The sequence below is a fragment of the Strongylocentrotus purpuratus genome, unplaced genomic scaffold, assembly GCF_000002235.5.
Source record: "Strongylocentrotus purpuratus isolate Spur 01 unplaced genomic scaffold, Spur_5.0 spur5_scaffold_10, whole genome shotgun sequence".
NCBI classification, from domain to species: Eukaryota; Metazoa; Echinodermata; class Echinoidea; order Camarodonta; family Strongylocentrotidae; genus Strongylocentrotus; species Strongylocentrotus purpuratus.
In genome coordinates, this window is record NW_022145595.1 from 21,403,756 (window position 1) to 21,418,095 (window position 14,340).

General features: G+C 34.8%; 1 protein-coding gene across 1 annotated transcript; it reads left to right on the forward strand.

The window, feature by feature from the left end:
* The first annotated feature begins 3,186 nt into the window (after positions 1–3,186).
* LOC105444259 lies at positions 3,187–13,629 on the forward strand. The gene is made up of 9 exons (XM_030979756.1): positions 3,187–3,689; positions 4,564–4,798; positions 5,349–5,604; positions 6,061–6,180; positions 7,318–7,543; positions 8,354–8,475; positions 9,014–9,161; positions 9,890–10,048; positions 11,592–13,629. Exons 1-9 carry the CDS (start codon positions 3,413–3,415, stop codon positions 11,756–11,758), a joined length of 1,710 nt encoding a protein of 569 aa, XP_030835616.1. The 5' UTR covers positions 3,187–3,412; the 3' UTR covers positions 11,759–13,629.
* The last annotated feature ends 711 nt before the right edge of the window (positions 13,630–14,340 follow it).

Genomic DNA, 14,340 nt, shown 5'->3' on the forward strand with positions numbered 1-14,340 from the left:
GTGGGGGGGGGGCGGATCATGCAAAAAAGCACAATCTTATAGTCATTTTCGCGTTTTTGTACACGTCTACTGAAAAAAGTGGGGGCTGCAGCCCCCCTTAATCCCCGGGCTCCGCGGCCCCTGCCATTCGATAACTTTAGTAATGTTTGTCAGATAATCCCCTTGCGGAGGAAATCTGAGGGGAAAATAGTAACGCTACTGTCCGTCTTTCCGTCCGCCTGTAACAAATCTTGTGAACACGTTACTGGTTTCCGTTGATAATTTAAAATGTTTGACAGATTTTCATGAAATTTGATATGAAGGTACATGCATGGTATCAAAAACAGCCTAAATTTGATTTTGGAATAATGTACATTAGGTCAAAGGTCAAATGTCTTGGGTTTCCGTAAAGTAGTAAACTTTCTTTTCATTCAATCCCCAGATGTCAGTAACTTAATTCCGTCTAATGGACGTACATGTAACTTGTTCTGATGTATTATGCCGTTTGTTTCCAGCGAGGGCTTGCTACGCTTTGCGTTGTCCTTGTGTTGTATTTTTTGTTCTGATGTGATGTGGCAGAGAGTGTTTTTTATACAAGTACTTTTTTTTTCTAAATGGCCAATGTTGGTTAAACATGGAACTTACATGTAGGAAGTATACCTAACAAACTGAAAGTTTCCCCACTAAGTCATACATACATGGTCACATTGCCAATGGAGGGTCTCCATACTTGTATATACTTTTAAAAACTCATATTTGTTTGATTTTTCTACATTCATCCAAACCAATTTCTATGAAAGATTCAATTTCCCTTTAAGCTTTAGCTGACATTAACCATCTTAGATTAGATTAGATTTTTTAAAGAGATATTTAAAAGAGGATTAACCTAGCTAGACTATGTACTGGGCGACATTCAAAGTTAGTCTTATACCTTTGACATAGCGATTGACAATGTATTTCTGTAAATCAGCATATTGTATTATGAAAGTTTATGAATTCTTGAAAGAAAGAAAGTATTCTGAATTCTCAACAAAAACCAAACAAAATAAAAAAGTCTCCAAAAAAAATTTTCTTCAGAATTTCAGGATTCTCAAAAAACAAAAAAAACAAACACATCTAGAATTCTCTAAAGAATGTTTTTTTAATTCCCTTTTTGGAGAAATCTGAAATTCATGAATGGGAGGGGGGTTTGTATTTAGGAGTCTATTTACTATAAAAATAGTGAATGTTCTATCATGTACACTATAAATACTGGACTATGAACTCCAAATACTAAATTATCCCTCGTGCAGGTTTATTTTGACTCAGGATAATTTAGTAATTTAGTCGGACATATAATTCATTATTGTATGATAGAGTATACACTATTTATATATAGTTCACGACTTACTTATGCAGATGGTCCTTACAAGGGTGCTATAGGTTATACTGGCTTTAAACGGGACAGAAACAGAACTGTATAATAATTGAGTCCTGAAATCGTACCGGTGGTACTCGAAACTGTCCAGGCTCCTAACCTAGAATGCAGCATCCTGATAATGTAGTCTTATAATATATGCACACTTAAATGATTACAAATTTTTCCTCTATTCTTTATGACATTCATACCACAAATATGTTACCAAACTTGTAACAAATTAGTACAATGCCCTTCCATACATTCCTGTTTTCCATTATAAATCCAATTATACAGGTATATTTATACTGAAATGTACAATGTATTGTAAAGAGGTATCAAGACTAGCTTTATGCCATATTACTGGACTACCCACCTAGTGCTAGCCAACCTGAGAGGATGGTGCACCATTAAAAGTTTCAATCACTGATGACATGGAATATCTCATATTGGCAACGCAGTCACTTTTTGTGATGTCATACAAGGAGAACTCTCCCACATGTACAAAAATATGTGAATTTCATTTTTTTCCTCAGTCAATTCATAGAACAGAATTTTTGTCCAAGTCCTCCTATAAAAGAGGTGATTTTAGTGCAATATCTGCAAAAGAAATTGGAAAGTTTTTCATGTATGATCTCCATATTAAACATTAGTAATCATAACTTTTTTTTAAATTCACGTCTTTACTCATTAATTGACTGTTTTTGCTTCAACTTAATTTCACTGACATTTATGTTACTTTAATTTTTCTGCATTCTTACAATTCAATTGTCTCTGAGGAGTTTATTCTCCTTTATAACGAGGGCAGAATCTAAACTCTACCGCAGTGCAAACTGTTGAAAGTTATACATCCCATACTTGTATCGCAATTGTATTAATGAAAATTCATCTAATTAATGAGAGTGCAAAATATAGGTTGTTTCTCTAAACATAGAGGTATATAGTCTGTACTGTTTGTACATTTCGGAGGAAATCGACTTACTAAAAGTTTCTGAATGTCCTGTGCATGCACATTTGTTGTATGTTACATGACACGATCATCAGGCAGACTACAACTTCACTCTTGATTTCTCAAGGGGAATTGTAATTTGTATATTATGCAAAACATATCTACCCTAGCTACATGTACATGTACAACAAAGAAAATGAGTAAAAATTGGCATTCAAGGAAAAAGGGATCTTTTTTTGCATGTTCCCCCCCCGCCAAAAGAAGTTTGAAGGGGTATACATGTACATAGGAATTGGCGTACGGTCGGGTTGTCGGGCGGTCAGTCGGTCAGTCTGTTGCAAATCTTGTGGATCGAACTACTTCCTCATTTTTTGAGCAATGATCATGAAACTTGGCACACATATTGGTCTTAGGATGGAGATGTGCAAGACATACTTTTTACTGTGTTGGATACTGCGTTGCCATGGGAACGGCATATTATTGTAATATATCGGGGAAAATCTCGTGGATCGAACTATATACATGTATACTTCCTCATTTTTTTGAGCAATGCTCATGAAACTCGGCACACATATTGGTCTCCAGTTGATTATGTACAAGACATTTTTTTTAATGTGTCGGAAAGTGCGTTGCATTGGTAATGGTCTGTTATTGCAATAAATCTGTAAAATCTTGCAGATCAAACCACTTCTTCATTTTTCGAGCAATGCTCATTAAATTTCGCACAAATATTGGTCTTGAGTTGATTATGTGCAAGACACATTTTTTAATGTGTCGGAAAGTGTGTTGCCATGGTAATGGTCTATTATTGCAATAAATCTGTAAAATCTTGTATATATCAAACCACTTCTTCATTTTCGTGCACACACATGGGGAGTGAGTATTAATCACTTTCGGTGATATTTCTAGTTCTAGGCAAACATGTAGAACATTCAACTGTATCCCTTATAATCTTTGTGTGAGGTTGTCAAAGCAAAATGAATATAATTTCATTAAGCAGCTTATATTAATGCCTGTATTTGTCCGATTTACTTTCTTCCCAGGTCTGTTTTAGTAATGGTCTTTCTACACAGGCAAAGTTTTGCCAAATGAGTGTCACAAACATGGCAAAGACTTTGAAAAAAACGGAGAACAGCCTGACCGATGTTTTGTCAGTGATGGCGATCGTTAATGACGACATGATCTATTCATTTCCGTCATCAGAGGAAGAACTCCTTCCTTCTCAATCTTACACACAATCGAGGCAAAAACGTAGCAGTTCTGGATCTAGCAGCGACGGAACTCCACCAGAACGTAAGAGACGAAACAAGACTTCTGAACATTCGGCGGAGAATTCAGATGCAGCAATTGAACAAAAATGTCAAGGTTAGTTTGTGTTCCATTCTTTTACAAAATTCATTTCACTAATAATTCCAGACGTACAACATTTCTCTCTACATGATATCACTAAGTTTAAATGTGATATGTTATTGATTGGCAGTTTTTAAATCAAAGAGAAATGCAAATATCATGGAGAGAATGTGTACAAAATAGTTTATCAATATAACAGCACTGAAAGCCTGATAAAATTGGGACATTCCACTTTTATTATTTGATTTTGTATAACTTCAAACAATTTTTAAATGGACTCCTATACAAATACCACAAATATTTCCATTTTTTTCATCAAAACTACAATCTCCTTTTTCTTATTGTTTATGAAGTAATGTTTGGGGCCAAATTGATTATTTAATGCCCCTCTGCAATAGCCACAGGGAAGGTAAAATGGCCAACTGCTGATTAAAACCAAAATAAAGTTGAAAAATGATTAATTGCCAATTCCCCAAAACAATGTTCATATGTTGCATTTTCCACATAAGGCAAAATGAGATTGAATTGAAAAGGGCTATAGGAATATTTTTTGTATAGCTCTAGGACAAAATTTCCCTGATGAGCCTCTGTGTGTTTTGATCCAGTTACTAATAATATGTATCAGGGCCCGTTGCATAAAGACTTACTATTATGGTAACTACCATAGAAACCTTGATTTCGATTGGCTGCTGAGCCCGGTTACCATGGTAGTTACCATAATGGCAAAGTTACCATAATAGTAAGTCTTTATGCAACGGGCCCCTGGTGTCATTTTCAAAATGTAGATTGTTCTCTGCACAGGGGATATTATTTATAAACATTAAAGATTTAAATGTCACAATCTTTGAAAATGTGTCATTGACCTGAAATTTTATTTCTTTACATGTAGGCATTTCTGAAATCTCCCTCAAAAAACTTGTGGAGCCCGAGAAGGATCTCCAGAGACCACGTACCAGGAAGGAAGTGATGGAGGCCAAACAGTTCGTGATGAAGGCAGCAACCCACTTCCAGAGCTCCCATGTCCTTCCAGTCCTCGCAGTAGATGGCCCTTCTGGAACAGCTTACCAGCTCCTAGGAGGGGTGTGCTATGCTCTTGCAGCTAAGGATCTTGTTGACGATGAAAGGTATTTTATTCTATAAAAGTTACCCGTTTTTTGCAATTGCTTTTTAATGTTATTTTTGTTTCTTTTGTAGTTACAGTGTATGAGACAAAGGTTAAATTTTTAAAGGGATTATGTGATGTACTTACCGATATTATATGTACAGAACATATTCATTTATCACTTGTTTTTTTTTTCTCCATTTATTATGCAGTCCACAAATATGTAGTGGAAGCATGTAACATAAAAGAAATGCTACCCAGGTAGTCAATGTACCATTTGGGAAGAAAATGGTAATAGAGAGGTGTTCCATTTATAGTTATACAATGAAGGGTATATTAAGGACAATACAAAATATTTTTAGATCCCTGACTCAAATAAAATCCCATAGAATATTTCCCTTGTGTACCATGTTCATATTTGTTTTCTTAAAAAGTGTGTGACTGCATGGAAAGGTATACCGTGTAAGCTTTTTTCCAATATTTTATTCTGCATGATACATATATACACCATGTTTCTATATCCTACCCATCTCAATATCCTATAACCAATATACTTTTTCTGATTGCTTTAGATATGAACATCTATCTCGTGGATGGCGCTGCAGGGTGTACCAAAACCTGGACAAGGTTGAGGCATTGAGAGTGGCATCACTGCATAGGTGTGGGCAACCTGCTGTAGACAAGCCGTGCTTGCAGGAGGAGGTTGCTGTCTGCAGGTCAATTCTATACGATGACAACAACCTTGATGTGGAGGATGAGCCCTGCACTATGACTGCCTCGACAAGACGCAAGTGTTCCCTAGCCCTTGGGAAAAATGGCTCCTTCAATGTAAGTCTAAACACTAGAGCTGACATTTTCATCTAGATAAAATGCTGAATTCATTCAATGTTCTATTTTTACTTGTAGCGAAGTAGGTTTTTTTTTTAATGAAACGATGAATCGGACATTAAATTAGATTTATGTTCAGCATAAAAACTCATGAACATCACCCAACCCCCCAATAAAAAGGTTATTGTTATATTCAGCCAACTTACATGTACATGACAAAATGGAGTTTAATCAATGATTGATTTGAGATGATCGAGCTTTCAAGAGTGACTGTTGGAAACATAAATTTTAGCCAAAAAGTTCTAACATTTCTTATATTTTAACTTGAGGGGTCATATTACAATATGGTGAATTATGTAATGCAATGGTGATTGCAGTGAATGAATTGGAATGTTCAGAATCAAACTGGTTATGAGAGCATATATTATCCATTTCTTTTTTTGTTGTAATTTACAGGCACTGAGGGCTCTCGAGCCAACTTTCCAGTTGGCTAGTTATTCAAACAGATGCTACAGGAAAGCCACTCTCCTTTTCGATGCAACTAGAGAATCTACTGGAAAGGATTTGAAACAATGTGTAAGTAAGCTTTAAATTTTTTTTTTTTTTTTTTACACATTTAAATATCATCTTGAGTAATGAAGGAAAGCATTTTTTTTTCTTCATAGAATCGAACAAAACTTGACTTGCGAATGTTCAAAACACCAAATAAATTATAACTTTTTGGTAGAAAATGTATATTATTGCTGAGTAATGAGCTATATGAAAAATACAAAATTGAGCTGGACTGGATGTCACACATACCACATGTTTTCTGTGCAAATGAGAATTGTGGTTTATTCAGCCGCTATAAGGAGTTTATCAAATCATCACAACCAAAGTAAATAAAGTAATATAGCGCCACCATTGGCGGATACCCTATTCTGACTGGAGGGGGGGGGGGGGGGGTTCAATTTCCTGTTCAAAATCTGTGACTGATGCGCAATGGCTGCAAATAGCGACACGGCTTCCGGTGACTTTTTCTGACTTTTTTTGTTTGTCTCGCAACTTTTGAGACCGAGTTCTAAAAATTAACAATAAAATCAACTTTTTGCATAGGTACGTTCGTGTACAAAATACTGCTTTTCCTAAATTGCTTTACAACACTGTTAATTGTGCCTTCTAGTCTTTTTGCCTGACCATACTTGTCTTGAAACTTTTCAAGATACACTTTTGAAACATGAAAAAAATCACATATATAAATGAAAACAATAGATACATAAGTAGTTTATGAAACAATAGAATACAAAAGAATTGATCGGAAATTTCATTATTTATTATTTCAGTATTGTTGCCTATGCTATTCAGCAACTTTAAAAAAGAGATTGAGCTTCATAACTTAATGAAATATTAATGAATATGTTAAAATAGGTATCTAATTTGCATAAATTATAATAAAGTAACAAATTTGTGATAAAAACAAATCTGTATTGACGTCCTTGCAATATTTCGCATTAAGCTTGCACTCAAAGTGAGAATAGGGTTAAAGCAATAGTTTTTTACATATTCAAATCAAACAATAGATGAATTGGGGATTCTTTGCAGAAGAATTGACTTTGATTGAAAAAGTTGATAGTTCATATATATGCAAATAAAATTTGTCTTCTGACAGTGAGCAACAATACTTCACGTGCACTAATAACTACTCTTATTATTTTCATTTGTCTTATTTTATAGTGTTTCATGAAGCTACAAGGACTCTCAGAAGAGGAGCGATATTCACTTCTTCTGGAGGCGACCTTGTCTTTGAATGTTAAAAAGATGAAGGCGGATGCCGATGAACTGAAGGCAATGAAGAGTCTGAAGAGCGTGTTTGCTAAGGGAGTTGGGGCTAAGACGTGGGAAGAGGCGATAGAAAGATACCCAACCTTCACTTCAGAAGCAGCCCTGGAACCCTATGTTGGTATGCACAAATCATGGCTTCGTATAATGTCTATTGAAGAGAATATTGAGCCCCAGCAAGATATACAATAATTGCTATCCTGTATCTCCATCAATCCAAATTTTAAAGTTTAGATGAACTAGTAGGGTTGACTATTCTGACTGGGGGGGGGGGGGTCAATTTGGCCCCTGCCTCCCCCGTACACAATCCAGGACTGCCACGTAACCGCTACAAATCACAACCTGCCTTTCAATGACTTTATTGTCTCGCAACTTTTGAGACCAAATTTGCCCCAAAATTGGGACAGTCCATGCTAGAGGTTATGCAACATTACTTAACCACACGTCTAGCCACAATTGACATTTTGCATAGTACGTTTGTGTACAAAATACTGCCTTTTCTAAATTGTTCTATAAAACATGTCAAGTTCAAATGTGGGTCAAAGGCAACAGGTCAAAAGGAAAACAGACTTTCCTTGGGATTCCATTATTGCTAAAGAGTAAACTACCAGAACCCAAAATTCACCTCCTGATCTGCTTATAGGGCCTAAGATGCAGGCAAGACAACGCTTGGCGTTTGCCTTGTTTAATGATATATTATTGAATGTGTTAAAATAGGAATTTAATTTGCATGAATTATAATAAAGTAATAAATGAGTGATTTTTGTAAAAAACAAACATCAAAGCAACATTTCTTTGCATGTGCATTGCTGTCCATGCAAAATTTCCCATCAATCAGACCTTCTGTGGCCAAGATATTGTGGGGGGAGGGGGGGGGGGGGTCAAATTGACTCCGGAGCTCTATGATCAATGTATATGTATTTTTTTTCAGGTAAAAAGTATACAAAAGGTAACATCCCAGAGGTCTTCCTGGAGCACATCAGCAGGGCCAAGAGAGACATGGACATGAATGCAGACGACATCCCAGCCCTTATGATACAAGAACTAGAAGAGGTATTGTCCCATATTCTTAAGGTTCCAAAGCACTTATTTGTAGGCACTTGGTAATTGAAAGAGGTAAACTGAATTTCACATAAAACAAATCTCAAAATTGTGAGTTTAAAATATCTCAAAGTTGTAATATTGTAATCTATAAGGAACTCAAGGTTAAGGGATTTACATGGAGAATGATCTTATGCTGATGAAAAATCATTGGTAATTTGTCATTGATAACAAAAAAAAAACAATTATATTCATGGCATAGAAATTGCAATTTTCCCACAAGTCATATATTACGTACAATGGCACTGTCGCCCAGACGACTGGCATGGAAAAGTGCACCCACATGCTATTTCATCCTATTTTCAAATTTGATTTTTCTATTTTGATTCAACATAGCAAATGTTAAGCTGCAGATAATTATGAAAAGGGTATAAATAAAAAAAAACAGTTTCCAGAACTTTGCATTGTGTATATTATCTGGGCTCAACATATTAGAATTATAGTTAATTTGTATGTTCTTTCCTTTTTATTTGAATTTCTGATATTACAGGATATCCAGTTATCCTCAACACCATCGGCTACTACCAGAATCTTCCTGACAAAGGACATCACAGCGATATCCAAAGTGGTCAGCCAACATACCCGACACGATGTGCATATATTGCATATTGTCCAGTCCCCAGTAGGAGATATTCAAGGTAACTATGCATGTTCCATGTCTTTTATTAAATATCTTATGAAGCTGACTGTTATTTCGGTATTCAAAGCAACATAACAAACGTTTTTGTGGTTGTGTAATAATGAGATAGCTGCAGTGTGTGTTAAAAAAATATAAATTATTAAGAAAGAATGTTACCGTATAACTTCCAGTGTGTTAGATTGGCTGCTCGATCTGAATGAAAATTCTTTCTTAAGAAATCCTCCTATGAAGCTCAACATTCATATAAATTTTTGTTTATATCACTTGGATTTTAAATATAATCTTGAGTTCTGGTAATGACAGAAATTAATTTCTGACAGAATCCAATGACATTTACAATGAATGTTCAAAACTTCAAAAAATAATGATTACTGAATGCTTTTGGGGGAAAAAAACATATAATAGCTGACTAATGCTGAACAAATGAAGATAAGATGCTTGCCATGTGATCTCAAACACATTACCTCCAAAGCAAGCTAATTATATTAATTAGACAACTGCGGAGTAATTGTGAAACAAATGCATTTCTAATGTCTGGGTTTTTATTCCTAAAGAAAAAGGTGCATTCAGAACTCAAAAAATCACATTGTATCTGTTTGAAAAGAAATTGTGCCTCATGTGAAAAATCACATGTATGTATATTCGTTTTACTTCTATAGGAAATTAAGGCTTATTCGTACTGTTCTAAGTAGCCATATAAAATGTGCATATATATTTTATCAACAGATGTCAACCATAATGTCTGTATGCAGTATGGTATTGTCGAGTCTAGGAGGAGGGGTGCTGGCACTAGCCAACTCTACATGCCATCAAGATCAGACTTCTACAAATATGCAGTGGAGCATTTCACTTCTATTGATGAAGTGGTTCTTGACGTTGGAGACGGTAAGACATTTTATCTATATACAGATCCAATTAAATTATGATACAGTTTTAGAATAAATGGGTAGATTAAATATATAGAGATACCAATAAAGCAACATGAATACAAAAATAAAATAAAATGTAAGGAAAGGAAAGTTGTGAAATAACGTCCAAATTGTGTAAATTCAAATTGGCTTTTTTCAATTCAAGTATATTTACCTATTTTTCACTATCCATAAATTCTAGACGCATAATAACTGACATTAATAGCATCAAAGTTGCCCAGTGTTGCACAACAAAGATTTTAGTCACGAGATTTGGGGTCGTGCAAAATCATGGTCAATATCAATAAGCAACCCTGTGCCTTGTCGGAAATTTGTGTTAACCCTAACTTTACCGGAAAGGTCTCAGATGGCGCCCCCCCCCCCCCCCAGACAAATTTTGTTGTCAAACCCATTGCATTTTCAGCAATAGCTAGCGCTTCATGATTTTTTTTCAAGTGTTATAAATCTTATGACACTGAGGTGTTGAAAATCAGACCTTTCATGATAAAAGGTCGAGCCGATTTTTTTTTTTTTTTTTTTTTTTTTTTTTCTTCCAGTTTTCCAGTAGAATGCAAAAAAAAAAAATGTTCATAAAACATTGAAATACATAAGAATTGAAAAATATGCAAAAAAAAGGCATATAAAAACTGTTTGAGAAGAAATGAACTGTGTAAAAGCTTAAAGACTTGAGATGACATTGTGAGCATATAATTTAAAAAAAATCCAAGTCAAGAGAGATATAGAGAGCTTTATATCTTCTCAAAAACTCTGAAACCAAAAACAATTTGGAATGAAACATTTTAGATAGGTTACAAACAGAGATTTTTTATATATATTCTCACCAGGAGAGAAATTAAAACGGTGGTTATTAGAACCGATCGTTAGATATATTGTTTTTAAACAATGGCTCACATATTCACTATTTAAAAATACTTTCCATAGATATTACAATTTGAGACATTCAGATTGGTCTATTTAAACTATAACTCATATGTGTATACCATTTTCGAGAAATAAAATCAGATTTTAAAAATTCTAACAAGAAAATTGAAACGTCAGTGCCAAATTTGGTTACTTAAGGGGTAGGCTCTGAGGCCCCCCCCCCCCCCTCCAGTCTTACAAATTTCAAAATAGCCCCATTCAGTAAGGGTTTATGCTTTTTTTTTTTTTTTTTTTTTATTGATAATGTAAAAGTATTATTTTAGTAAGACAACCAAAAATTTAAAAAAGGGGGTTTATCATTTAAGTAGAAATGTATTGATAAAGAGATGTTGAGCAAATTTAACTCGAAAACCAGCTTTGAAAATCAAAGACAGACTGAACTTTACTAAAGCATTCCATATTGAACTTACCAAAGTAAAATACAAAAATGAACAATATGTAATGCATTTGGTATGGAATTAGGTGCTCGTTTGCTGTGGTTAAAGCCCTTTACCTAGTGTTGCGTCTAATAACTTGGTTCTTCACAAGCTTCACCAGACAAACAAAATTAAATATTCTTTTCTCTATTATATTTTCAGGACTGCTGGCAAGGGTTGCAGCAGAATGTGGACGAAATGGGAGGATGGTAGAGGAGACAACACTGTCCAGCACAGAAATAGAGGCCATGATGGGTGCTGCAGACTCGGAGGAGATTCTAGATGCAGATCTAGTATTAAGCATGGACCAGACGTGTTCTATACCTTAGTGCATTTTGTTTCTCTCATTTCCTCACCTCGATCACTACCTCATTTAGTTCTGAAAAATCTTGTTAAGATATGTGACAAACTAACGTTTTTATGTAAATATTTTTATACAGATATGGCTGGTAGGGTGTTTATATATCATTCTTTTGGCCGCTGGAGTTGTATTTTCATGAGGGAAAATAAAACTCCTTTAGGTAGGCTAAAGAATATGTATTACATACATAACAGGAAATATCTATTATAATATTAGATAACCTTGATTAAGACCAAGTCATGGTTTTTACATGAAAGTCTGAACACGAACAGTTTAATAGAGTCTGATCTACAGTAGATATCCATTGTCTTCGCCTTTCTTCTCTGTGCTTAGCTGTTATTAACGAATATTGTTGATACATGAATACATTGTCTTAGCTCAAGCGCGTATGCTCCTACTGTTATCGTTGACCAGCTGGTCAATATAACCATCCAGATGACCGGGCGTGAACTGTTAACAATAAATTGCAGTCCCCATATCACTTGACATGCTGTGGACCAATCACACCTTAGCAACTCTCTGAGCTATCTAATACAAGTATTTAAGTCTATGTGTAGATGTTTTTAGTTTAGTAGATAGGTGGCTGGACTACCGATCATTAGGTACATGTATGTGGTTCAAATCTCGGCCACTTCACTAAGGTCTAGCTTTGGCAAGACCTTAACATACATTTACTACACTCAAACTATGTTGTACCAAAATATGTAGCCTAGTTAAGGTCAGGTAACATACATGCAGGAGCACCTTGCTATATAGATGAGCGCTATACTAGAGTGCAATATTATTATTATTATCTTTTATTAGAGCATATTTTTGTCTTGCCAAGTGAACTTGATTACTTTGAAGGTAATTTCAAAGGCACAGGGTTGGTGAACGTGACTCGTCACCTTATTTATTTTTCTAAAGCATCAACACAAAAACCCACATATTATTATTTTATCAAGGATAAAAACTCGGGTCACAACTATTGGGCCCTTGATTTTGTTACCATCTTGTCAAAATGAAACACTCGATCTAACTCATTTCCAAGCATCAGAAGACGGTTGTTGATATCAATGATGTAGTTGGAAGATCATATACTTCAAAGTTATAATCAAGGAATTATCAGAGCTGGAGTCCAAACTGAGGATAATTTATGCAAACATCTGGCAGATTCCAAAGGATAGTCAATAGAATTATTAAACTGCCTTGGTTCTTTGATATTTGATGCGCGATGCCACCAAAGTAAAAGAAAACATTTTAGAGAGGATGTGAACTTTTTGGGTTTTTGTTTGCACAGTTGATTTATTATATCAATAAACATAGAAAACAAATAGGCAATTGTTTAGTAATTATGTACGATGCCACTCTGAAAATCCCATTCCTCAACAAGCAAGATTTCTTGAGATATTGCCTTAAGAGTGTAATAAATATGTACTGCTTCAAGTACAATATTGATCCCTTGCTGATTGCTTTTCTGATTTTCATATTTTATATGGTACTATCAAGAAAATATTTCTATTAAATTAAATCAACCAGAGTAAAGTCCACATGTGTCCACTCATGGAATTAGCAACTTTAAATCTTGTATTTTTGGACGTGTATCTGTTTGCTTACACCTGGTTATACCATTCATGAGCACTTTCTGTGTAACCAATTATCATTATATTGAATACCTTTAATTGCATATGTGCATCCTCTGTAGCAATACTGGCCGCGGGTGTTTCATCGTTAGTTCTTTTGAATCAATGTGCATGTATTCGGAGAGCGCATATATATTTGTCGTGGTTGTTGTGGCATTGAGCCTACTTCAGAGGAAATTGTTAAGCTTTTACTCCAGCTGTAATTACTCCTTGTTATTATATTAAAGTTTCACATCACTTTAAGAGGGTCAATTTGTAGGATCACTGTGTAAGTTTATACGTATGTTTATATGTATAAGTTTATACATGGCACGCACCCTCCAAATCCATGTATAAACTTATACGTTTTGGATGGTCTGTACGATGTATAAATTTATACGTTTTGGATGGTCTGTACGATGTATAAATTTATACGTTTTGGATGGTCTGTACGATGTATAAATTTATACGTTTTGGATGGTCTGTACAATGTATAAATTTATACGTTTTGGATGGTCTGTACGATGTATAAATTTATACGTTTTGGATGGTCTGTACGATGTATAAATTTATACGTTTTGGATGGTCTGCACAATGTATAAATTTATACGTTTTGGATGGTCTGTACGATGTATAAATTTATACGTTTTGGATGGTCTGTACGATGTATAAATTTATACGTTTTGGATGGTCAGTACGATGTATAAACTTATACGTTTTGGATGGTCTGTACGATGTATAAATTTATACGTTTTGGATGGTCTGTACGATGTATAAACTTATACGTTTTGGATGGTCAGTACAATGTATAAATTTATACGTTTTGGATGGTCTGTACGATGTATAAATTTATACGTTTTTGGATGGTCTGTACGATGTATAAACTTATACGTTTTTAAAGGGTCCATGTCATGTATAAAGTTATACGTCAGAACAAACAGCATGATAT